The following is a 24,246-nucleotide window of genomic DNA, read 5'->3' on the forward strand; positions in this document are numbered from 1 at the left end:
CACCCTCAACGGCGTTGAACAATGTTACCCGTATATGCAAATACCATGTCCATCACCTCAAGCCGATGCCATGTCGTTTTCACCCTAGTATGCACGACTTTTCGTTCATCCGAGGGGATGGCAGCACCTCGTTGAACGCCTCGAAAAGCCTAGACGCCCACCTCGAGGCGTCTTATGATAGATCCGACGGGCACTTCTACGAGACAAACAGCGCTAATTCTAGGCGATGAAGAAGTTCTCTCTGATGATATCTCACTTTCCTAATCGGACGTTTGTTGCGAGTTCTGATGGCGGCTACGGCAAACCTCTCCGCAAGATTAGCGACTTTCACCAGAGCCTTGGTTCCGAACCATCGGCTTGTTTGTCTTCAGCAATAAAGCTCCCCGAGATCTGCATTTGCTCCCGAATAGCAAACATTACCTACAGGTTGTCCAATCGCAACTTGTATATCGATATCTTGGCACTGCTCAATATCTTCTCCACGATCGCCTGCAGACCGCGGACCGGGGCCTCGGCCTACGAGATCGACATGGTCGAGTTTCCGCGAGCAGGGGTGCAGCATATGATGAACTCTCAACTACGTATTGTCACTGTTAACACCACCATTATCATCGGGAACCTGTGCGCAAATACATCTCGTCGCCCCATTCAGTATCGGCAGTTGAGCAACTTCGCCTAGGCATTGTTCGGCCAAACATCTCGAATTATCGCGGGTTTGCTGAGTAGAGCATCGTGCTGAAAGAGATAGCCTGAATCGTCCGAGATTATCTTGCGCTCGGAATTCCGAACTCTTACACTATCAACATCATCATCGGCGATCCAGACTGTGCATTCCTGGAGATGAGAGAGGCACATGGCAAACTGCAAGAGTTCGAAGAGCAAACAGGACAAAGGGCTGCGACGGCACCAGAACTTTCCCGAGGCATAAGTGGCATACTACACAGCTAGCCAAGTGTTGCCACCCTGTGCAATACGCCTCACAAACATGATGTTGACTTCAGTCTCCAGGTATTCTTAGTGACAATGCCATCCTGGCTTTGCTACGCTTCGGGGACTTGCCGCGTCGCGTACAACATCCAAGCTTTGCATCCCATCGCGGGGAACCCCGATCTCAAATCACCCTAGCCGCACTACGATGAGAGGCAACCGGCGTTAGCTTCAGGAGCTCTCCATAGTTTGCAGGCGGAACCTTGAGAGTTTGTCTTTGGCCGTTCCCTAGCCCAGCCGAGGCGCGCCAATGCTGCAACGTCGAGTCTGCTACTCTTTTACCGCCAGATGATCTAGGCGTCATCAAATCTGGCAAACTCGTCTATCTGGATCATTTTGACGGTCCTTACAGACTGTTCTCTGACCGGGAAACTAGGGTGTCAACAAGGCTTGCACCGTATACGCGCTATTTTCTTCGCACCCATCAGACTTTGAAGACGAACGCGTGGCCATCGTATGGGAGGTGCGGCAATCTTTCTCAACGGCACTATCAATTTGGTCTCATGGTGGAAATCGGTTCTCACTGGCTGTAAGCCATCTTATTTGTGCTGTATAGCCTTGTTGTGTCTTTCGTCTGTTCTCAACTTGAACTCAATTCAAGACTACAATGCGGTAACATGACGCCAAGACCATTTCTAGATTTGAAGCAACGTACGTCATTCGATGCTCGGTTTCGGCACTCACGCTTTGTCCACGACCGCTTTCGCTTCTCGAGCGCGGGACGGTCCGTCTCTGGCTTTGCTGCGCCCTCACTCACTGCATTGACGTTGAGAAAGTATAATGACATCGATCTTGGGCTAGCTTTTCCAACTACACAAACCGGCGTCGGCACGTTTGTCTTGCTGAATGGACGGCAACGGTTCATTCGAGGGAGGAGTAGCACTAGTCTCCGAGGCAAGGTGATCATCTCCCGCTTGCTGCAGTATTGCGCCATCAGCAAACCTACTCTTCGCGACGGATCCTCTCTTGGGAATGGTATGAGAGTTGGTTGTACAGGCGATGAGAGAACAACCAATCGACACTGGCATCGATCAACTCACCGACTCGTGAGAAGGCCCTAATAGGCGGCATGGCAAGTCATGGCACTGCCGCGCCGACCTAGCGACCCCGCTCCACTCTCCACTAGCTTTCGGTTACCTTGTGCTCGCCGGATTCACCGTGGCTGAGGACCCTCCATGCATACGATGGAGTTGTCTTACTGTTCCGCAGTCTGTCAGTCGGGCGGCTGGATTTGCAAATGGTTTTCGAGATGCATATGCGGCTATTAATGTGCATTTGATGGCTGCAAGAGTCTAGAAGGAAAAAGGAAAAATTTCCTCCATTGTGGGCTTCAAGGCTGGATTTGGGAGTTGCTAAGAGAATTGAGAGGGGCAAGCAAGGCTCCCTAATTCGGATAGTGTTGCGAACTTACCCACAACCCGACTAACCCCGGCCGCCTCGATAGACTAGTCGACTTAATGTTACTGAGGCTCTATCGGAGGAATCCCACGAACTGGCCTGCCATCCGCACCTTTGCCCGGCCACGACGTCCGTATGGACAGGGTTCCCTGCAGCAAACAGGTGAGTGGTCGACGCGAGTCCCGCCCGTCTCTCAGGACGCCCACTGGCAAGCGGGCTAATTATCCCGGGTACCCTTCGTGATAATGGGACGATTGAGGAGGCATCGCGCATTCTTGGGAGCGGCCCAAGGCAATCGGAAAGCTGGGGATCGTCCCCTCGGCAAGCATGGTCCACAATGGCTTCAGCAAAGTTCGTTGACATAAAGACGAGGTCAAGGTCCCCTCCTGTTGCGATCCCAGCAAGGCGGTCCTCTTAATAGCGCCTATCCGCAACTTCAGAGCCAGTCTCCTGGTTCCACCACGCCCACCTCACCTCACCTCACCTCCCCTCAGGCCTCTAGTCTATCGTTAGTTGAGCTCTCTCAACCTCAACATCACCATGAGAGCCCAAAGCATCATCAATAATGTCCTGAGGGCCGTGGTCACCACCTCCAGTCTGGCTGCTGCCAAGCCAGTTTTCCCTCGCTGGACTATCGGACAGTCGGTGACGACTTCCAGCGGTCCCGTTGCGGGGCACGCTGCTGTTAGCGTCGAACAGGCAAGTCGATATAAACTGGAAGTGATGAAATTCGACTAACAAAGGCACTTCTTAGGTATCCGAATATTTGGGTATTCCGTACGCTCAGCCGCCGGTTGGGCCCTTGCGCTTCCAGCCTCCTGTCAAGTTTACCGGTGCTTCTCCTCTCAATAGCTCCGACTTCGTAAGCCTACCCCAAAGCCTTGGAAACATTCCTCAAAGACTCTCATTCGATGTCTTGTCAACGGTATACTGATGCATTCCAATAGGGACACCAGTGCATGCAGCCGGGAAACGCTCCCACCAGTCTGGAAGCTGTCATGAAGCTCGGTATTCCCGCTTCGGCGGTTGAGGTGACCAAAGCGCTGGGTGACACGGGCTCTCAGAGCGAAGACTGCTTGACCTTGAATGTGTGGACCAAGCCACAGGCCGGCGACTCGAAAAAGGCTGTGCTGGTCTGGGTTCACGGTGGTGCTTTCACCACAGGTAAGAATGCCTTCGTCTGAACAAATCAAGAAAGCATGCAAGGTGAACTGACTCGGACTACAGGAAGTTCCCGCATCCCAGCGTACAACGGAAAGTTCATTGCAGACCAGAATGACGTGGTGGTGGTGTCCATGAAGTGAGTAGCCAGCGGAGCCTCGGGGAATTAGATATCGTCAATGCTAACCCGGGTCAACCTTGAAGCTACCGCCTCAACCTATTCGGATTTCCAGGCAACCCGATCTCCGCCCCAAATCTTGGATTCCTCGACATTCGCCTGGCTATGGAATGGGTCCGCGACAATGTGGAGAAGTTTGGCGGCGACGTCAACAGAATCACTATCTTTGGTCAATCCGCCGGGGGCTCCTTGGTCGACTACTACTCTTACGCATACGCGTCCGACCCCATCGCCAGTGGTTTTATCCCCATGAGTGGCACGGCTACTGGATTCGGTATCTTCACAAACCAGACTGTGAACGAGAAGTGGTTCAACGTCACGTCATCGGTCGGTTGCGGTAACAACTTGACCGATCCCAAGGTGGTCACTGACTGCATGCTCAACAAGCCCGCCACGGATCTTCTCTCGGGTCTTTCCTCGCAAGATGCCGGAATTGCTTCTGCTGGAGGGCTCTCTTTCGCTCCTGTGGTAGACGATCGTCTTATTTTTGCCGATTACAGCATCCGCGACTCGGCCAAGGCAGGGTATCTCATCGGTAACACTGAGAACGAGGCTGGTCTCTTCAAGATCGGGGCCCCTGACCTCAATGAGACGTACTGGTTTGGATTCAACCTTGTCGCTTTCAGCTGTCCCGCTGCCAGAAGAGCCGCGCGGGCCGTCTCCGCGGGCCACCCGACATGGCGATACCGTTATTTCGGCGACTTCCCCAACCTTGCCCTCACAACGACGCCGCCCAGTGGAGCATGGCACGCATCTGAGGTTCGTCATGCTTTCTTTTTCCGTCATTAGTCTTGGCTTGAGACATGTTAACTGACATCGCTTAATTAGCTCCCTGTCCTTTTTGACACCGTGCCCCAGACGGCAAACAATAGCACAGCGCAGGAGAATGCCGTGGGCAAGTACATGCGTGGTGCGTGGGCCGCCTTCGCAAAGGACCCAGTGTCGGGTCTCCTCAACTACAACTGCCACGGCACGTGGCCCAACTACCAGGCCGATGGTAATACTCTGAACCGCATCTCATTCCAGAACCAGACGGGCGCCGACTTGGCTCAGGGCGACTCTTATGACGGCTTCTGCGCGCAAGTAGGAATACCCGTCGCTTGAGGTCTCGGCAATCGGCTCTCAGCAGGAAGCTTGAAACGCAACGAACTCTTATGAAGCCATAAAATATTCTACCATTTGCAAGATACCATTTTTAATATACCCAAAACGTATTTTCTTATCTCACACATCGCTGTCAATGACTCTATTTGAACTTTGCTGTGCGTCCATCGTCGCAAGCCGCTTTCGGGGTATGTTCCTGAAGAAGACTGCTTAATCTAAGGCGATACTCGTATCGGCGATGCAATGGAAGCTTTACGATCTCGGAAAGGTCTTTGTTTACTCATCCAACCATAAGTAGGCTTTCGTATATCTGGTCTGGTTTTAGATCCCTCCAGCGATCTTCACGAGTCCGATGGCTAGTCGCCAGGAACGAGTTTTCAATTCGGACCTGCAGGGCACCGTGAGATGTGACGAATTACTGAACCCCGCTGGAAATGAAGCGGACAGGGGCGGCGGTTAGGGGTAGCAAACGCTGAAAGGGTACGTGTATGCCCTGATTCCTGAGGACAAAAGGCCCGAAAACCTGACTGTGCACGCTCCAAACTCTAATTGGACTTCTTGTACGACTCCGTCCCAAACATCGTCTCTTTTTCTCTCCATCTCAACTTCCCTCCATCCTCCCTACAACCATCATCCCGGGTTTCCATCACCTTTGATTTCAAAAACATTCCCTCGAGGCATTTGAAATAGCCCAAAAGGCAAAATACGAATACAAAAACGAAGCACCGGAAAGTCTCCCCGTTATCGGCAGAACAGGCAACGAACCTATGTTCCTCGCTACAGGGTCCCCTCCTCAGTCTGCCTGAGTTGCTGCAACAATGCGACCACCGGCTGCGTCTTACCACGCGGGGGCTCTTCAGCTGCCGACTCGCTGCCGCTAGCCACAGCATCTCACGTGTTCGTCACGTCCGGTTCCCTGCCGACGAAGGTACCTCGCCGACCTGATGCCGTCCGTCCGCTTCATCGACGGTCCGCAATGCAGTTAGCCCCTTCGACTGCAGTCCGTATCTCTCCGACGATCGTTGGCCCCTACATTGCCGCAATTCAACCCCTCATTTGCCTGACGTGGCATGATTTGGGCCATACCTTTCACCGGAAATGTTCATGGGCGGACGATCGAGTGGAGGGGACACGAAGACAGCCGCAACGGCCGGCCATTTCCGATTGAAGGCGTCTTGACTGATTTGCTCGATTGAGCACCGTCGATGGTTCTGGTCTCGAGAACTGGTCACCATTAGGTCAATTGAGGCCATCCTCTGGGTAGTTGTGAGTACTTACGGTGCTTGCCGTACATGCAGTTGGTTGCTGCTCTTCTCGCGCTCAGGAAGTCAATTGGGTCAGGCAGGCACCAAACCAACAGCAATTCCTACGCTGAAGGAGCGATACCCTCGACAAACCGGATATCGCATTGCTAAATATCACCCCCCTCGGCTTCAAGTGAAGGCCTTCGTCGCCCGCAATTGAGTAGTCTCGATCGCGTGCGAACCATCGGCGACATTGTATGCGGACATACATGCGCGACATTGCGTACTCCACCGTTTGGGATGGAATGACGGACAGCTCCCAAGTACCACCCCAGATGACCAGATTTTGCGTCTCTCGTGGTCTTCTGGGGCGTCCAATGGGCTTATCAACCATCATCTCCGCTCTGCATTCGCCATTGGACTCCCCAGAGTGAGGCGGCATCTCTTGAGACATGCGCCCCCTCGATTGCTCTCAAAGAAGTTGTTCGCAAATGCGCGCACAATTTTGAGCGCGGAGTCGAGAAGTGGGGGTCGCGTCAGCAGCGGAGACCGGAATCTGAGGAAGATATAATGACACTGAGTTGCCTTGAAGCCTGGTTCTACTCCTGCTTGAACATCATCGAACACCGCCAATTCGCAGCTAAGCATTCCAAGCACCACTTCCCAACTCTTCAATTTGTTCCAGGCAGTAAAATCTCCAACTTTGAGAAAAGAGCAGGATGTTCCAACCCCAGTGTTAGCGTGCACTCTCTTACCCGTACGAGGAAATGCTCGCCGTCTTAAGACCAACCCCCTACACTAGACCTACTAGACCTTCTTTGAACCCCTTTCCTCGATACATCCGCAGATCATCGAAGAAGTCCTTCCCCGACTTCAGGTACTTGATTTCCCGGTTCAAGGCTTTACAAGATAGCCGGCCGGGCAACTGTTCAACGGACATGCCTAAGAAACACGAAACCCCCTCCTCCAAACCACCCAAGTCCTCAAGCACTCGAGCCAACTCAGACCTTGTAGTGAGACAAGCATCAGTGAGTAGCACCAATCCAATTGACCTGTTCGATAAACCTTCGCTCATATAATCAGGGAACACACAGCAACAGACTCCCATCCCCAACTGACAGCAGTGGGGGAGGAAGTGAGGCGCAAAGTGCCTCTCAGAGGTAATCCGTCAAATACTTTTAGACTTTGCGGCATGTTGACTTCTTTAATAGATCATCACCTTCACCAATACCTCCGTCTCGCAGATCCGATCCAGCACAACGGTCTGCTCGCGCCACTGACTTAATCGGTCGACATCGGACGAGTCCCGTGCCAGCCACGAATATCGACAACTACCTGGCGCATCGCAAGAAAGCATTCATCAAAGTCTTTATGGCGAAGGTCGAAGACTGGCTTGATGACAACGTCTGTCCCAGCGATGAGGCCTACGAGCAGGACGGGGACTGCCAGCAGGGTTCAAAGTCTTCTAGGTCCGGAGGTATCAAAAGGCGGGCTGCTGAACAACGCCCTATGGCTGGTCAGAAGCGCCAACTAAAGGGGCGTGATCAAGAAGATGACGACGCCTCGGAGAACGACGAGAGCAACGACCGAAACCGAAACAAGAAGCGCACCAAGACAGACGAAGATGATGATCGTCGAAAGTTTGCGTGCCCCTTCTACAAGCACGATCCTGCCAGATACAAGAGTCATCGAACCTGCGTTGGCCCTGGCTGGCATGAGATTCATCGCATGAAGTGAGTTTGATATTCGGTACTAGGCCAGCTTGTGGGCTCATTACTAACGCAACCAAAGGGAACACATCTATCGCAAACATCGCGTTTTCACCTGCACCAGATGCTTTGAGGCGTTCAAGAGCGACAGCCAGCTCCAGGACCACCTAAGAGCAGTTGTCGCTTGCCCTGTGCGCGACAAGAAGACGCGCAAGCTAGACCCAAGCGCAGGATTAGACCAGGATACGGAGAAGCATCTCAGAGCGCGTGTGGCCAGTAAGAAGGACGATGTCGACAAGTGGTACGAAGTATATTACATTTTGTTCCCTGGAACGCAAGACGTGGACAATCCTCCAAGTCCTTGTAAGTTGAAACCTCCGTCTTAGAATAGAATCGTGAGATGAAAAGAAGAGTTCGAATTGTTGACCTTGGGTAACAGGGTACGACGAAACGGCAGGCGACTCCAACTCTGAGGCTCTGAAGCGCCAGTATGTTAAGTTCTTGCGACGTGAGATGCCCAACATGATTCAACGCGAACTTGAAAGTGAGCTTGACCGCCACTTCGAGGGTTTCGAGGAAGGTATCATGAACCGCCTCGTGGGCTGGATCCGGGCTTCCTCGGCCAGATGTGCCGACATCTTTGAGAACATACCCTCGCCATCGCAAGCGGCAGCTCTGGGTGACCCAGAAACTGCGCGACCCGGGTCTCGAGCGAGCTCGCCAGCGGCCCTCGAAACCGACTTGACCGTTGGCGACGGCGCCAGTGTCTTGGAGGGCATGGAGCCATGGGCTTTTGGATATCCGGATTTCGACTGGCGCACCTTTCCCAGCTTTGACCAGTATAATATGCCCCAAAGCTTCGCATCATCGGACGACCAGTGCCTCACTGACCCCGACTCGGCCTACGGAACTGGTAGCATTGAGGACCCTCTTGGTGCTCGGCAAAACTACATGTGAGAGCAAGCGAAATACCTTGTTCGCAGCGGATGCCAGGTTTTTTCTGGGCGCCTATACGTTATTAGTACATCACAATGGTTGTTCGAGGCCATGGCATATTGTCATGCCCCAGCCAACTTCGAAATCGTCCACTTTCGTTCTTTACCCACCACTCCTTTCCCGCTATGTCTGGCGGCCCCTTCTCTTTCTTTTTTGCTTGTTATGTATTGTTGTACTTTCTGGTTTGTATTGGGAATATGTATGAAGAGGTTGTATATTTACGACTGATTGGAAACTTGGGCTTCTCGTGTCAACTAGTTGCAGGGTTATTTTGAGGTCTTACGTTTAGTATCATGATCTGCCAGAGCAATTCCACTCTCTATCATCACTGCCCCTTCAGTCGTCTCGCGCTACACGCTATCTATCTAAGGGAACCGGATGACGACTTTGTTTTCCAAGTGGTCGCTGTAGCGGCGGTATTACTCTGGCGCATCCTCAATGCCGATCTCCGCGGTGACCACGAGGCTCGGCTTAGCGACGCTAGACGCAATCAAGTCCAGCAAGGGAGGAGCCCTCAGCAAAGGCAGAAGGATACCTGTTCCGACAGACAGTCCCTTCCTCCACAGCGAGGCCATGGGGATGGGAATTTCCGCCGGGAGGGTCCCCGCATTGGGCGCTCCTTCGGTACTGTTTGAGCCACCATTGTAGACGCCGCCGATGCCCATCCCTCCATACACAGCGGTCACCGCAACCATGTTCTCCAGCACGATGCCGTTGTGGGGATCTCCTGTGGCGTTGACGGATTCAAAACCCACGCAGTCGACGCTGCGCGTCACGCCTCCGGGCTCGCGGTTTAGTATTGCTTCTACGGGGTCTTCCTGGGAGAAATCGATGGGGATGGCACCAAAGGATTCGGCTTGCTCGAGGCGGCTATCGATACGGTCGACGATGTAGACCCTGGAGGCACCGCGAAGTTTAGCGGAGTAGGCTGCTAGGAGACCGACGGGGCCGGCGCCGAAGATGGCGACTGTGTCGCCGGGTTGGAAGCCTGAGTAGGATAGGACGTGCTAGCCTGTTGTGAAGACGTCTGAGATCATGAGATAGTCGAGCTCGGCTGTGTTGTTGGTCGAGGTTATTGGGATGGGGATGAGGGATGTGTCGGCGTAGGGAACCCTTGCGTATTCAGCTGTTACAGGGCGAGGAACGGGTTAGCTTAGGGTTCCTCTTCTCCTGTGAACAACGACGGCTTCCGAACGGAGGAACCATACAGGAATAGGAGTACTGGAGAGATGGGGTGGGTTTCTCCCGAAAGAGGACATACCTTGCAGCCCTCCATAATTTGAGTTTCCAACGCCAAAGGACAGGGGGTGCGAGGGGCCCCAGTGCCCGTCGTTGGCGTTGTCTGGGACGATGACGTAGCCGCCAACCGTAAGACTCGAGACGGCGTCGCCGACGCTGGAGACGTAGCCGACGGCCTCGTGGCCGAAGCCGTGGTACATGTGGAGGTCGGAGCCGCAGATGGCGGAGGAGGTGATGCGGACGACGACGTCTGTTTGGTTGAGGATCATGGGCACGGGCATGTCGATTACGGAGACGTTGTAGGGTTGGCCGAACCAGGCTACTGCTCGCATTGTTGACATTGTTGAGTTTGTTATGTTGAGTGCCATGTTTACGGTTTACGGGTTGACTGCTTCACTGCTTGGCGTGGTATGATGTCGTGTGCTTGGTTTCTCACGGTAGCAGAAAGAAACTTTGATGAAAGTGGAAGAAGGACAGGGTACTATGCTGTTCCTTGCTTGGAAAGAACAGTCCAGAGAGAACGAGAGTTTGACTTTTATATTTCTTTATGTTCCTAGAGCCCGGTATTTCGGGATTGTAGTTCTTCGCCTACTTACCTTACGATAACATCTTTATGACGCTATCTCCATGATCACCGTCATCATTCATAAAGAGCGGCCTGGTCCGACAGCAAGCTGCAAGCTGCAAGCAGGCGGTGATGACCGTACATACGTGCCGCGTATGCATGCTGATCAGCCGAGGCTTAGATATTCAGGCCTTGATCTCACCAAGCCGCCTTTGGTTTCTACAATCATGATGAAGTTTGTAGGGCTGAGCTTAAAATTGCCTGCGGGCAAAAAAAAGTCCCCGTAATACCTTACATCCCTGTTAGTCGCTGACACGGGGTTAAGCATATCTCCCGAGGAGCGACAGTGCACCGCTTACACTCGACTAGACTTCTTTGCAGCCGCCAATGGGAAGGACGAGAAGCAGGGATCGACCCGGTCTGAGTTGGCTGATCAGAGACGGGCTTGAGGTTGTAGAAGGCCTCCATAATCTGTCATCAAGGACTATTATCTGTACCGTTGGCGAATGTCGGATTGGAAGTCCAATTCGACCGCGAATAGAGGCAGAGCATGGGCCACCTCGAGGGGGTACACTTAGACCTCGACTACCCACCCAACCTCCGGTTGGAATCTCCCTTCTACTCCTTACGCAGAATCAATAAATACAGAGATATTGATACTTCGTCACCCCCAGGACCCTACGGTTCGAACCAAATTACCTGTGAAAGGAATACTGTTGGATCTCTGAGCAGTCGGCAGAAAAGATGGATCTGGAAGGCGGTATGGGCACTTAAAAACGGCCCTTTCACTTATATACCACTTCTGGGAGATCGTGGGCTCTGCCCACAATCTCCTCCTTCCACCTCCAGACGCAGCAATAATAGACCATTATTGACACTTCGTTCCAACCGTACGGTTGCCCTGCTGACGTGTATACCAACAAATACCAACAGTCTCATTGAGTTGCCGTTCAACGCCCTAGGCGTGTAGAAGATACTTAGCATATTTTGGCGAGACTCTTTAACTTCACGTTATTCCCAAAATCAGGCAGCTGCCGTTCCCTTAATTTTCTTGTGCCAGTTTCAATGAATCCTGCCCTCCACACTTGTGAACTACAATGTCTCTTCAAGTCATAGATAGTATGGGGCAAACCCGAGAAATTAAGACAGTGTCGTCTATCAATTATCAACTGAGTCTGTCAACGAAGCCAAATACATAGATCTGCTGAACCTCTTCAAGTGGCCAGTGTACTACGTACTTAAGGTAGTAAACAATGTCGAGATTGACATTCGAAATATGTGGACAATTAACTCAATCTGCCGTCTCTCTTCCTTCGCGAGTACCTTTCTTTCTCTAGAAAACACTTATTGTTCAAAGACAGCTCACATACAAGACTCAACGGCTTGGCTGAATATTCATTATGGATTGTCGTTTGTGTGGACAGGGTTTGGCAAATAGGTGACACAGTTGAATCAATAACGAGGGCTACAATTGAACACAACTATGCTACTGTTTGCTGTTGGTCCTGTCTTAATACCTCAACTAAGAGTCACATGCTGTATCTCATGCATCTTTGGACCGTTTGTCTTTGCCTCCAACATTGCCCACGTGCAAGTTGCCACTGAAGTCGTGGCACACCTGACGAGTTGCTCATGGCCACCCAGCTTGACTCTGGAGAATCTATCCATTTTGATTCAAGGCCGAATTCTCGAATATCTAGATCGCGTGAGCAGCCAGCATAAGCAGCTAGCAGCCTAGCATCGATTTCAAGATCGCCGAGGGTACGTTGGGCTGATCAGATCCTACCCAGCCTCTCAATAACACGTCGTCCTGGTGTATAACCCCGCTTCGCGCGGCCTGCTCCGTTCCGCCACACCACCCTCAACTTGTAGACCCCGGCACGATATCCCAGGAAATATCACTGGCCCGGATGGTTGCTCTGCAGGTCGTTCAAGGGCCTCGATTCTATTGGCGGAACTGCAAGAGCGGCCAGTTGTCATGTTATTTCACGGCTTGGCTTTTCGGAGAGTGGTTGCGTGTTCGTCAATTCAAGCGGCACATCAGGTTCTTTGTCTCCGAGGCCTGGTTTCTCGTGACGATTGTTGGAATGCTCCCCCATGATCAAGACATTATCAATCACCCACCGCCTCTTCAGAACTCTGCATATGTCGGCAGTGGCCTGCAGCAACAATGCAAGCGTCTTGTTTGTCTGACGGAGAAAAAAGAAAAGACTCCATTCTCGGCACATGCTGCGCCGCGATTTGTTTAATCAAAATTAATCTTGACCGATAACAAAATTACTCTTACGCTAAATTCTCAGCTCGCATACGCGTATGACAAGGCAAGCCACCACGACATGGCTCTTCCCGCCCGGGATGGCTGGCTAGGTGGAGAGATGAACGCTAGGCCCCCTTTGTGCAACGATATTCTAGAAGACCGCTCGTCAGTGCTCTCGCTCAAAAAGCCATGTGATCTATCCCAAAGTGTGAAAGGGAGCTCCGAGCGCTTGGCACGTTTTCGAAACCCTAGTCGATCGGTGAAGGCCTTTGTCAGCGATGAAGATTTGAAGCCACAAGACTTGCAGTACCAAGTGGCTGTCTAGCGCGGCGAGCTTTTCCACGACCGGACGTGAGACCCGTTAGTTTTCCCTCCGGAGAGGCTAAAGACGCACACTAGAGAGCATAAGCTCTTTTCTCCCCCAGGTCGGGAGAGTAGCCTGCCCGTTGGAGCCAAGACGCCGGTTTCCTAGTATGTTTTGTGTGCCTGGAACTTTGGCAACAGCCCGGCTGCGCTTATCGGCTGATGGCATTTCTTTTGGGGAAGCCATCTCCGGCACTTGCGAGTTCTTCGCCATCACAGCATTGCTGCTCTGTCGTCACCGGGTGATCACAGGGTGACGAGCCACTTCTCGCCTATCGCCAGACTGTCCAATCCGTGTGCGTGCGGCTCGCTACCAGAAATTGAAGAAAAGCTCATGCCTCGGCCGAGGTAAGCGGTAAGCGGTAAGCGGCATCGCATTGCTACGTAATTTGCGGGAAAGGAGCGTCTGGTTCCCTCTTTGAGTATTTTCGCGTGGCGTCACAGTTGGTCACCTTTGGGAGTTGGGGGAGTTCCGAAGTTCCGCGCGATATCCATCATCTCCGCCGACCAACCCGTACTCCTGGAATCTTGCGACGGCACAAGTTTTCCTAGCAAAAGTATCCACACGTATTCCGCTTAGGCCTGGGCCTTTAACTTTCACCCTTGGGCTTTCACACGTGGATCGCGCAAGTTTCGGTGGCCCTCTTGATCTCTCCCCTAAACGACGAAACCTCCTCAATCTTTTTTTGCTTTTAGTTAGTTACTACTCTGTAATACTGTTGCTATCGTGCTATGCTCCTGATTTCTGGGCGCACGTTTGTTGTTGAGAGCACGACCCCATCGGTGTTGCAACAGAAGGTTCCTCGAGCTCCGTTACTTTGCAACGTTGAACCTTTCACGATTCAGTCAAATCAGCGGCCAAGCTCCCCTGGGAACGACCGAGCATCCCGCACCCGAGGAAGGGAGGCCCGCTTTGGACGGCATGTGGCCATTTCCATATAGACCCATATCGAAATAAAGAGATAATACTACCGCGCGGGCTCACAGCCCAGCAAGGCCTCCGCTGCGGCGTGCGGCGTGCCGCAGCTTTACTCATCACATCCGTCGTCGGGGGGAGAGAAAACCAGAACAGAGTGCCAGCGACGTATGGAAAAGGAAAGACGCAAGAAACAAAAAGGAAAATAAAAAACGTACGAACAGGAAAACTCCCGATGTCCTTCTCCTTTTTTCCTGAGACTTGCGTTCCCACAAATCCACCGTCGACACATGTCACTGCTACTACCGCCGTAAATTGTCCGAATCCCTGCCAAGGCCCAACCGTTGGACATTCGGCCGAATCACGAAGCCGGAAATGTGTCACACAACGGCCAACAGAGGGAGCATTCGGACGGAGACAGAGTCCAGTCTGGAAACCACATCGAGATTGCTTTTTTCGGGGAGAAGATGTTGGAGGGGGGGTCACCAAGTGACACCAACGCCCAAAAAGCGGACGTGGCCCTCGGATCAAGTATAGATCATCCATCTACACTAGGCCATCGCCACGGAAGGGGGATTTTCTGATTGGTGTCCCATTGGCGCGGATTCTGGAACGTCCCCAGTCCAGAGTTTAGTGACATTCAAAGTGTCAAAAGATGGGATGGTCCTACACTAACGGGACGGTGACAACCGCGTGCCCGCGATAGGGGAGACGCGAAGGCTGAAGCGAACAGCTCGTGCGACAATGACAGCTCGGGTACTACACGGGACTCGCTTGCAGCGTTGTTACCCGTCAGCCTGAACGAGAACGACGGAAATCCATTTCTGGAACGACTGGAAGCTCTTGAAAACTTGAAAGAGGGATCACGGTGTCACATTCGACCTTTTGCTCGCTCTCTCGACTTCTCAACCGCACTTTTCACAGTCACTCCACGTGGCCGCACGGAAGTGTAGAGCCGGGATGTGGGAAAATTGTACCACGTATAGGAGCACTCAGTCACTTCGGCCCCCCCAAAAGTGCAACCCAAGGTGGGTGAATTACGCCACAGTGCCCCTGTCCCCGAAATCGCGCGCCCAGGCCTATCCATGTCCGTGCTGCTGCTATCTTGCCATGCTCATGCCGGGTTCAAAGATGCACTTACGTGCATTTGGGAACACCCAACAGTGATATTCCACTGGCTGGGCTGCTCGCGGGATATCCGCTTCAGTCACGAGCGAGAAGAAAGATCTGGGTGAAAGAGAGATGCCCAATCCTCGTTGAGTTTTCTGCGGCCTCAACGGGGCCGCCCACGGGTGGACACCACACGAAAGAAACGATCTGCCGGGATTCGAGAGGTCAGTGGAGAGGGAACGCGAACCGGGACAAGGATGCATGTCTCATCTATATCGTCGCCCATGAGTTGACAGCCCTCCTCGGGGCATCCCTGATCGTGGATAGTGTAGAGCGGGGGCCGATTCCATAACTGGGCGGACCAAGACTCCAATCTTGGTGACGCCAAGGCTAAGCCGCTTGAAACCACAAGTCAAACAATTCGTACCCATCAGTGCGGTCCAACCCTAACCGTATAGATTCTAGAAGGGAGAGAGGAGGGAGCTAGCAGATCAACTCCAGTCTCCAGGTGTATCGCCAGGCCTCGACATTGCAGAAACACTTACAACACTCAGAACCCCCTTTGCACAGCCCATCATCTCCTGCTCCCGATACGGTGGACATCTTGACTCGGTGATGTCGTAGGCGATGCTAGTCATGGATACCAACCTGAGAACGACCGGAGTGAACTCTGTTGAATGTCCTCTGTCCCTGTAACAACCCGGTTTCACTGAGTTGCACCACTGCCTCTATCCGTCTTCCATTTCGTACAGTCTGTGAGTATCGTCGCTGATCTCGGTCTCTCTCCACCATCAGGGCTGGCGAGCCGCCTCTTCCAACTCCCCAGCTGCGCAGCATGCATCCGCGGGACGGCGACGCTCACCTGCCCGTCTGGCTCCTCACCCTCCGAAGGGAATACAGGATGGATGCGGGTGTATGTGTGTGTGTGGTTCAGCCCATTGAGCGGACTGCAGGAAGACTCGAGGGAAGCCCCCTGCCAGAAACCACCCGACTGCGCAATGTATATTTTTAAATCTTTTGGCCGTGAACTCGCACAGCCGTATACATTAAACCAGGAAACACCTCATACCGACGGCCAATCAGCCCATGGTTCTTGTACGTGTTGGTGGAGCAGAAGCTGCGCACTAACGTCCGCAACCCCGGCTGTTCATATATTTCCAGGAGTCGCCGCCTTCGCGGGGTCCGCCAAGTCTAGAATCTCGCATGTTGGTGCAAGAACAAACTGGGCAAAGGCTGGCTGGACGCACGATTCCCCTTCCCATCCTTTCCCTTCGCCTCTACTTTCCCCGCCCCTGTTGGTGGACCGTGGATTGAGTGTTTGTGTGTGTGGTGTGTGTTCACTCCTCTGGTGTGTGTGCCTCTTCTGCAGCCTCTGCTTATGCCTGGATATTGCCCGTCCCTGATCCTGCGCCGCCCTCCCACTTTCTCCTCATCTCTCTTTTCCTGCAAGCTGACTCTTTTTTTTGATTAGCCCAGTCAGTCACACACACTCTTTTTGCCTTTTTGACTTTCCCGTTCCCGCGCCTGGTCGCTTTTGCCTTCATTTGGTTCGTCTTTTTGTTTCTACTTCATCCTCGCCTCTCGCCCTTCCATCTACTGTCCCGTGCCGTGTGAGTGTTCGCCTCCGCACGCCGCCCGCCGCCCGCCGCCCGCCGCCCGCCGCAGCCAGCCCGACGTCCGAACACCACCGCTCCCTACGAGACTCTGAACAGCCTCTTCAGACCACGATTCGGAGGTTTGAGGCTTTACAGCCCGGCCGAGAATGTGACGATGGACTTCTACTCACGAGCCACAAACGACGGACCCGTACATGCTTTTGTTAACCCTTTCGTCGAATTGAACGCTGGGTTATGGAGTTTATTTGCTGGTGCGACCGTTTTCCTCGCACTGCGCCTTTGGTGTAAGATCACAAGACGACACGGACTGTGGTACGATGATTATATTCTTGTGATATCTTGGGTGAGTTGAACCCCTCCCCCAACCAGCACCACCAAGCAACGTGTGCACGACTTTATGATTTGCGATGTTCCGAAAAAGCATGACTGGTCTCTCCCTTGCGGACATGTTTGCCTGTGAGTTTAGTTGATGTAGTCTGACTGACAACCCCGACTAGTTACTTTTGCTGGCCAACAACATTTTAATTGTTTACGAATTCGCGACCGGCTATGTACTCAAGGACTCGTCGGAACAATGGGATGACCGCATGCACATCCTCATCAACATCTCATCTTGCGGCACTCTCATCGGACAAGCATGGACCAAGTCGGCTTTTGGCGTCACCCTCATCCGAATGAGCAACCAATGGCAGCGATGGATTCTTTATTTCTGTATCGTCACGATGAACGTGTACATGATCGCCAAGGTTGTCGTTCAGTGGGGGAAAGTTTGCGGCAGCAAGAGTTACGACGGCGACTACCGACTGAATATTTGCCTCGAAAAGAAATTCCGCGACGACTTCAAGGAGGGTGGAAATGGTGAGTTTTACCTGATGGCAGGCAGCTCATGTCTCATCTCATTCTCACTTCACGATCTGTGACTGACTCGTGTATGCAGTTTACAACATCATCATGGACTTCGTCTTTGCGTGCTTCCCCTGGTTGATCACCCGATCGCTGGAAATGAGACGCGCCGAGAAGGTCGGTCTGTGTATTACGATGAGCTTAGGAATGATGTGAGTTTGAACCATTTCCATGATTTTCATGATATTTGCAGGGAACTAACTCTTCTCAGTGTCGCCATTGTTGCCGCCATCAGAGTCAGCTGGAAGGATGAGGGCAACGGTCGTGATCAGTGGTATATCTGTAAGCCAAGGCAACCCAATCTTGATGAAATCTCACACACATCGCTAATACGATCTGATTACAGGGCGCAATGGTCTGTCCCAAGTCTGGTGAGTAGTATTTTGAGGAGCCGAATTCCGTGCCATCTCCACTCAAGGACGCGTTCGCTAAGATTACACCAGGTACTCGTCGGAAATTACCGGCACCATCATCGTGCAGTGCATCCCCATTCTGCGCCCAATCCTCAGGGAAATCCACACGTCTCTGACCTCCAAGAGACTGGAGTCTACCGTCGGCGGCCAGAGCACAACCTTCGGAAGCAAGCTCAGCAGTGGCAAGCGGATATCGACGGGCGTGATGCAAAACGACAAGCAAGGAAACGAGCGGATCGCGCTCCGCGAGATCCCCGAGGAGCCCGCCAACGACTCACCGTACTGGAAGCAGGACCCCGCCCGCTCGTCCGACTCGACGACATCGCCGTCCGAGACCGACTTCAAGCCGCGCCCGCCCACCGCGCCGCTGCCCGACATGTGGCCGCTATCAGGAAACGAGAGTGCGGATCTCAACGGGTCTCACTCTGGCAAGAGCTTGGATTTCGAGCACGACCCTCACACCATCTCTCATCTGGATGTTGAGCAAGGCCATGTTCAACAAGGATTATCGCCACCACCGCCTCGCAGGTTTCCTTAGCAATGATTAGGAACGAGAAGAAAGAAACGATGTCAAGATTATTTCACAAAAAGGAGGCAGTAGCAGAACGAGGACTCATCCCCATCCGGCAGATGTAAATGGACTCTTCACCTCAGCAGAGAGATACCAGACGGCTTCGAGAGTCATGAGAACATAGAGAATGAGCGAGCAACAACAGAGGTCTCTTCATCACACCCGAACCACCTCACCACCTCCACTTCTCCGCGCCAGCAAACCCGCCATACTGGATTAACCGTCCCTGTGGTGGCTTCAATCGGGGTCCAGGGTTCAGACCAGACCCCTCGACCCGACCTACGACGACCAGCTACCATACATATCACTTTTGTTGCGCAACACGACACGACTCTTTCTCACTCACTCACTCATGCACCACGACGATCATCGAGACCGGCGCGGTCTCAACTCATAACAACTCACGTCGCTGGGATATGAAGCTTTCCTCAGGGAACATCCTGAGGGGAAAAAACTGGAGTTCACGGAGGGGAGGGTACTTGGGATGTGGGGGAACGCAAATCCGGCGAAAATAAGCCCTTGTATATTACTCGCGTTATTTGGATTGGCAGCGGAAATTGTGTGTATACTTTTGACGATTGGGCATCAAGTTATCCCAATCAAGTACATAGTTCATCATCATCATTATCATCAACAGAACAGGTTACATATTTTGCTGGAAACATATCGTCCCTTTTCGGCCGCCCCGTTTAGTGATGATTGCCTCTCATGATTTGGCCCCCTTTGCACATCACGCCTCCCCTAGTCCGAGGCTGAGCATAACGTTGAAACAACGGTCCGGGGACGATCTCTGGAACGGTGAACCTGGGAACCTAGCCGTGACGCAAACTTGCCAAAAACGTGACATGCTACACCCCAGTTGCGCACTTTGCGGTCTTCAGGGTTGCGACCTGTTGGTCTGTGACGGAAATGGCTATGACATCAAAATCCTCCGATGCTACAGTCACTCAAAAGAGTTAGTGTGGCAGCTGTCTTGTCAATCAGCCACATGCAACCACACCGAAACTCTGAGTTCAATACATGCGACCGTTGAAGGAAAAGGGGCAAACCGCAGAGTGTCAATTGAGAACATGTTCGTCTCTACTCCGTAATGGTCTTTACTCTCGTCAATTGGCCAATACTTCAATTGCGATGAAGAAGGCTCTGGGCGATTTGACAAGCTCTTGATGGGGTATCCGTACTCTAGCGTGCTGACGTGCATCTCTCTCGTATCGGGCCAGCACAGGGGATCACACCGAGAATGGTACATAGAGAATCCGGGATGCTGATCAGCGTCACGCTCATCTGAGTCGATAAGAACGTAGTTGGTGAGATTCTCGACACATCTACGGCAGTTGAATGGCATAGACATCCACTATAATCGGCCCCGGAATACTGGAAATCCGCCTTCTACAGCGAGCTGTGACTGGCAAATGGCCCGGGTATCACGATGCCGTCCGACCGGTACAAGTCACGTCAAATATTTCTCCACGTTAGCCGGCCCAAACCTCGTGGCTGGGCACGAAACTTGAGACAAGGAAACACGAGTAATAACGCGCGGCGATTATGAGAATGCTCAAGCCTTTTCCCCCGAAGATTGTCATAAAATGTTGCACATCATAGCCACCCCAAGAACCAAACCCGTGGCCTCCCATGTTTGATCGTCTGTATAAGCTTGTTAGAACATCGCGTGCGCGCGGCGTTCAATATGTGATACGCCTTATGTTCCTCATCGCGAGCAAGGGTCGGTCGTTCAAAGGGGGATGGATGTGTGGCAGGGCTTGGCTTGAACCTGCGACAGGTGCGAGCGATCCGTGCCCACGCTGCCCACGCTGCCACCACGCGGACAGAGTGTCGAGATGACTTGGACGAACGACGTCTGATGGGGTTCTTTTCGGACGAAGATGGAACGACTGAACTTGGACAAAGACACGATACGTAACTCCCACCTTCCCGATGGGCAGTATTCAGGCCGGTTTCAAGACCCTGTGTTGAACAAAAGTGTGGTGTTGCACAGTTGCATGTTCTGTCCGTGGAGAATTACATGACATTACGCGCTAGGGACGTGTCAAGAACCAGAACAGCCCCAATGGGTACGAACTTCGAAAATACCGGAGGATGCACATGCCAGATTTCTTCGGGGTAAGCGGAGTGGTTCATCACTTATTGGGTCCGAGTACCTGATTGACTGTGCTTGGCCAACTGCCTCGGCTTTGGAAATTCTCTCACTAATATCTAAGCACAAGACTACTAGTCAAATGCATACACCTAGGAGAGGTTTTCTTTACAACTCGCTTTTCGGAGTTGCCAACTGCCAACCAATGGCTTCTGAAGCCTCAGTCACAAGGTGATAGGTCCAGCTACGCGGCTCCCTTGTCCAAAGCTCAAGCTATCGTTCTGACACAAGGATCCTCCCGGCGCCACACTTAGGGACAATCTTTGCCTTTGCCATTGATCTCAAAAGCCTCGGTCTAAAGATAGCTAGATTGGCTACCTAGTAAATACGTGTAAACTCAATACAAGTTATACAACCTTCGGAGTTCCCATATCACAGTTTCCATTCACACTCAAAATGGCCCACGTGCACTGTTGCAATTCAATTGATCCGACAATACGTGGACTCGGCTGATCAACAGTTCGCAGTCGCACTCATTCAGCGGCGGGGAAATGCGGTGAAAATATGGGACTTTTATATGGACATCGCGCCATTCCGGGGAGCTGGAAAGATTATTGACGGGCAGAATATCCGAGTGCCGGTTCAGTGCAACGGTGCTACCAGAGTTCAGGGCAGCTTCAAAGAAACTTCATCCATCCATTCTTGGCAATTTACACACTCTCAATCGACTCCTTTGAAAATGTCAGCGGCGTTAAACCCACACACGGATGAAAGACATGACTCAACAACTCGTCAAAGCGTATCTTGAACACTATCCTCTTGCATTATACCGAGTCAACCGACGAGAGCTAAGAAAGGAAGCTAACGCAGACGATCTTAATCATCGGGACGGCCCCAGCGATGGTTCCCACTATCCAGATTAAGTCCCCCAAAGTTAAAAGGTGAGCTAGCACGCCCGACTCCATGGTAAGCACGTCAGGCGCTGATAAATGGATAGGGTTCCAGTATTCATGACCATGTCCTCTGGGCAGATATTTGGCGATGTATCTTGCCACGAAAGAGGTATAGATAGCAGTGGATATCTCAGGGGTAGAGATAAGGGGTGGACAGGGGTATGGGCATACAAGAGAGGCTCCCTCGAGGGCTTCCCTTTTCCCCTTTCAATAGTTGATTGGACCACAGTTGAGATCCCGATTTCCATGAGCTACTCTATATGCTGATTCGTGACATATCTTCTGCCCTCGTCCGCCGGAACTGCCGTCGGCCACGTCACGGCTCAACCGAGCACCAGAACACGTACTTTGTACGTACTTTAGGGTATCATCAACTTGAAAGAACCGCTCTTGGAGTTAGAGTCCTGTTCTTACATCGGCACGAGACGACAAATTCATCTGAGTAAGTCAGTAACATCTTAGCGGGTTGTTTGTTGGAATGATGTTGGGGTAATTGAGCCTCGATGGAATTCGGAGCTTTCCAGCTGGGCCTAACTCTGATACATCAATTCCAAAATCGGCTTGATCACGGGACTAAGCCATTGCGACCGTTAACTTCGAACTGACCTCGTGAGATTTGAGCTCCGGTAGAAATTAGATTATCGTACGCTAAAGTAGCTTTGCATTTACGTTTCGCATTCTCCGGCGGTATTTGCGATAGACTTCTGTCACGAAATAGGAATAGCATCAGCACTCTGTAATCAGCCCTACACGTGCGTTGTCACGTGATTCTCTCATTTGTTCCTATCCCATTGACTGCTGCTTAACGTCAGCGGAGCCCTTGTGCGGGGTACAGCCAATAAGGGCATACAGGCTCATCTGTGTCAGCCAATAATTAGGCACGTTTTAAGGTACTTATATTGTCTATATATTTGGGTTATGCCAAAGGTACCAGCATTCTCGGTCGGTACATAATGATATATTATAATCTAAGCAGCCTTTTTGAGTATACCTTCGCAGCTTTCTAAGGTTATTACCAGATATCTTGCCTAGAGTCTGGCGGGATCGTAATGCTATTATATTACTACTGTTGGTTCACGGGGTCGTATACGACAAATAGTGGTAGCAATTATCACTCGTCTGTTGGTGATCCTATTGCTTGTTCTTCTTGTTGTTCTTCTATCTTACATTGTAGGCAGGAGTCGGTCGAAGTAGGTAGTGACGGCCTGGGTGTTTGCCCCACCTTTATCCGGCCGTGATGACTAAGCCAGTTGTCCCACTTCGCCCAGGGCAGGTGCCAGCCAGCCCATGGTACCTGCCTATTACTCCTTATCAGCCTTTGCTGTTCCAACAACTACAATAGAAGCAAGGCGAGCAGGACTTTCTCGATCCCTTGCGATGGTACTGCCAAGGAATAGAGGTATTCCTTTTATCTCTTGTTTGCTTAGGTCGTGATCCTTGCCGACCTCCTGCTAATGGTCCAAACTGCTGGATAAGCTGGGCTGCAAGCAGTTGCCGCCATTGATACTGCTTTTTAATAGATTGCCAACTAGGCTTGCCCCAGAGCTGCAGCAGATAGCTGTTCACAACTATCACTTCTAGCAGAAAGTCCCAAGCAATTGCCTGCCAGCCCCCTCGCCGGATAGGGTGGCCCCATTGATAATAGGACCTCATCTGGTCACTAATATCAACGCCGTTCATCTTACGATTATACTTATCTATTGGTGCCGGCACTGGCAGGTTCTTCCGGACGTCGGCGCCGAAGACTTTCCGGGTAGCCCGCTCTATAATAGTATCTCCGGTCGGTCGGCGCCGGCTCCGGATAATATCCTGGCCTTCTCGGAAGACCGTTGTCAAGAAGAGTACAATAGCATTATCTTTCTAGGTACACTGGTTGAGCTAGAAGAACTAATTAATATAAAAATCCTTAAAAGGTAATTTATAACACTATGCCTTCCCATCTAAAGTAGGAATATAATGTATCTTACCCCAAGGGATATCTTGTCCTTCAGTTGCTTTCTCGGCAACAAGGATCTTGTCTATCCCGCTGTCTTTCCGGCAAGTGCCAGAAGCTCCGACTTGCTGCTTCCGAATAGCCCGGAAGAGCCGGACAGAAGAAAAGAGGTTATCTAGAAAGACGTAGTAGATTATTGCCGGAAGTAGGGTAACTAAGGTCGTTACAACCCGTTGCGTTGGCGTTAAAAGGGCCTGCTTTGCCGCCTCGTCATCCGGCGCTGGCCGGGCCTGTGGGACTAGCCCGTACGGGCCCTTTCCGTGGATATGCCAGAGCCACCGGAGACAGTAGCATGATTGGGCAAGAATCCATATCTTGAAGCCGGTCGGGATCGGCTTAGTCGGGATTGTTGTTGTCTCAAGGGACCGGCCTGTGAAACGGACCATAGCCTCGTCAACGGTAAGGTCAGAGCCGGCCGTATAGAAGGAGTCCCCGGTATCCTAGATATGGGCCGACCACCCGTTAACCTTCCGAT

At 52.1% G+C, this 24,246-nt stretch overlaps 4 protein-coding genes across 4 annotated transcripts; 3 read left to right on the plus strand and 1 right to left on the minus strand.

Annotated features, from left to right (window-relative positions):
- Positions 1 to 2,521: 2,521 nt before the first annotated feature.
- Positions 2,522 to 4,951, plus strand: BDP81DRAFT_474070 (carboxylesterase). The gene is made up of 6 exons (XM_060594676.1): positions 2,522 to 3,084; positions 3,140 to 3,247; positions 3,333 to 3,549; positions 3,613 to 3,685; positions 3,751 to 4,483; positions 4,553 to 4,951. The coding sequence occupies exons 1-6, from the start codon at positions 2,926 to 2,928 to the stop codon at positions 4,826 to 4,828; spliced, it is 1,566 nt and encodes a 521-aa protein (XP_060442070.1). The 5' UTR covers positions 2,522 to 2,925; the 3' UTR covers positions 4,829 to 4,951.
- A 1,732-nt stretch (positions 4,952 to 6,683) lies between these two features.
- BDP81DRAFT_74193 (uncharacterized protein) lies at positions 6,684 to 8,904 on the plus strand. The gene is made up of 5 exons (XM_060596228.1): positions 6,684 to 7,100; positions 7,156 to 7,232; positions 7,284 to 7,805; positions 7,864 to 8,144; positions 8,239 to 8,904. Exons 1-5 carry the CDS (start codon positions 6,840 to 6,842, stop codon positions 8,736 to 8,738), a joined length of 1,641 nt encoding a protein of 546 aa, XP_060442071.1. The 5' UTR covers positions 6,684 to 6,839; the 3' UTR covers positions 8,739 to 8,904.
- Positions 8,861 to 10,384, minus strand: BDP81DRAFT_495899 (alcohol dehydrogenase; the record flags this gene model as incomplete). Its single annotated transcript, XM_060595417.1, has 2 exons — positions 8,861 to 9,765; positions 10,039 to 10,384. 2 exons carry the CDS (start codon positions 10,382 to 10,384, stop codon positions 9,197 to 9,199), a joined length of 915 nt encoding a protein of 304 aa, XP_060442072.1. The 3' UTR covers positions 8,861 to 9,196.
- Positions 10,385 to 16,997: 6,613 nt separating this feature from the next.
- On the plus strand, positions 16,998 to 18,697 carry BDP81DRAFT_326612 (uncharacterized protein; the record flags this gene model as incomplete). Its single annotated transcript, XM_060585078.1, has 6 exons — positions 16,998 to 17,186; positions 17,341 to 17,701; positions 17,781 to 17,898; positions 17,958 to 18,028; positions 18,093 to 18,117; positions 18,190 to 18,697. The coding sequence occupies 6 exons, from the start codon at positions 16,998 to 17,000 to the stop codon at positions 18,695 to 18,697; spliced, it is 1,272 nt and encodes a 423-aa protein (XP_060442073.1).
- Between the last annotated feature and the right edge of the window lie 5,549 nt (positions 18,698 to 24,246).

The sequence above is a fragment of the Colletotrichum phormii genome, assembly GCF_030913505.1.
Source record: "Colletotrichum phormii strain CBS 102054 chromosome Unknown BDP81scaffold_18, whole genome shotgun sequence".
Taxonomy (NCBI): Eukaryota; Fungi; Ascomycota; class Sordariomycetes; order Glomerellales; family Glomerellaceae; genus Colletotrichum; species Colletotrichum phormii.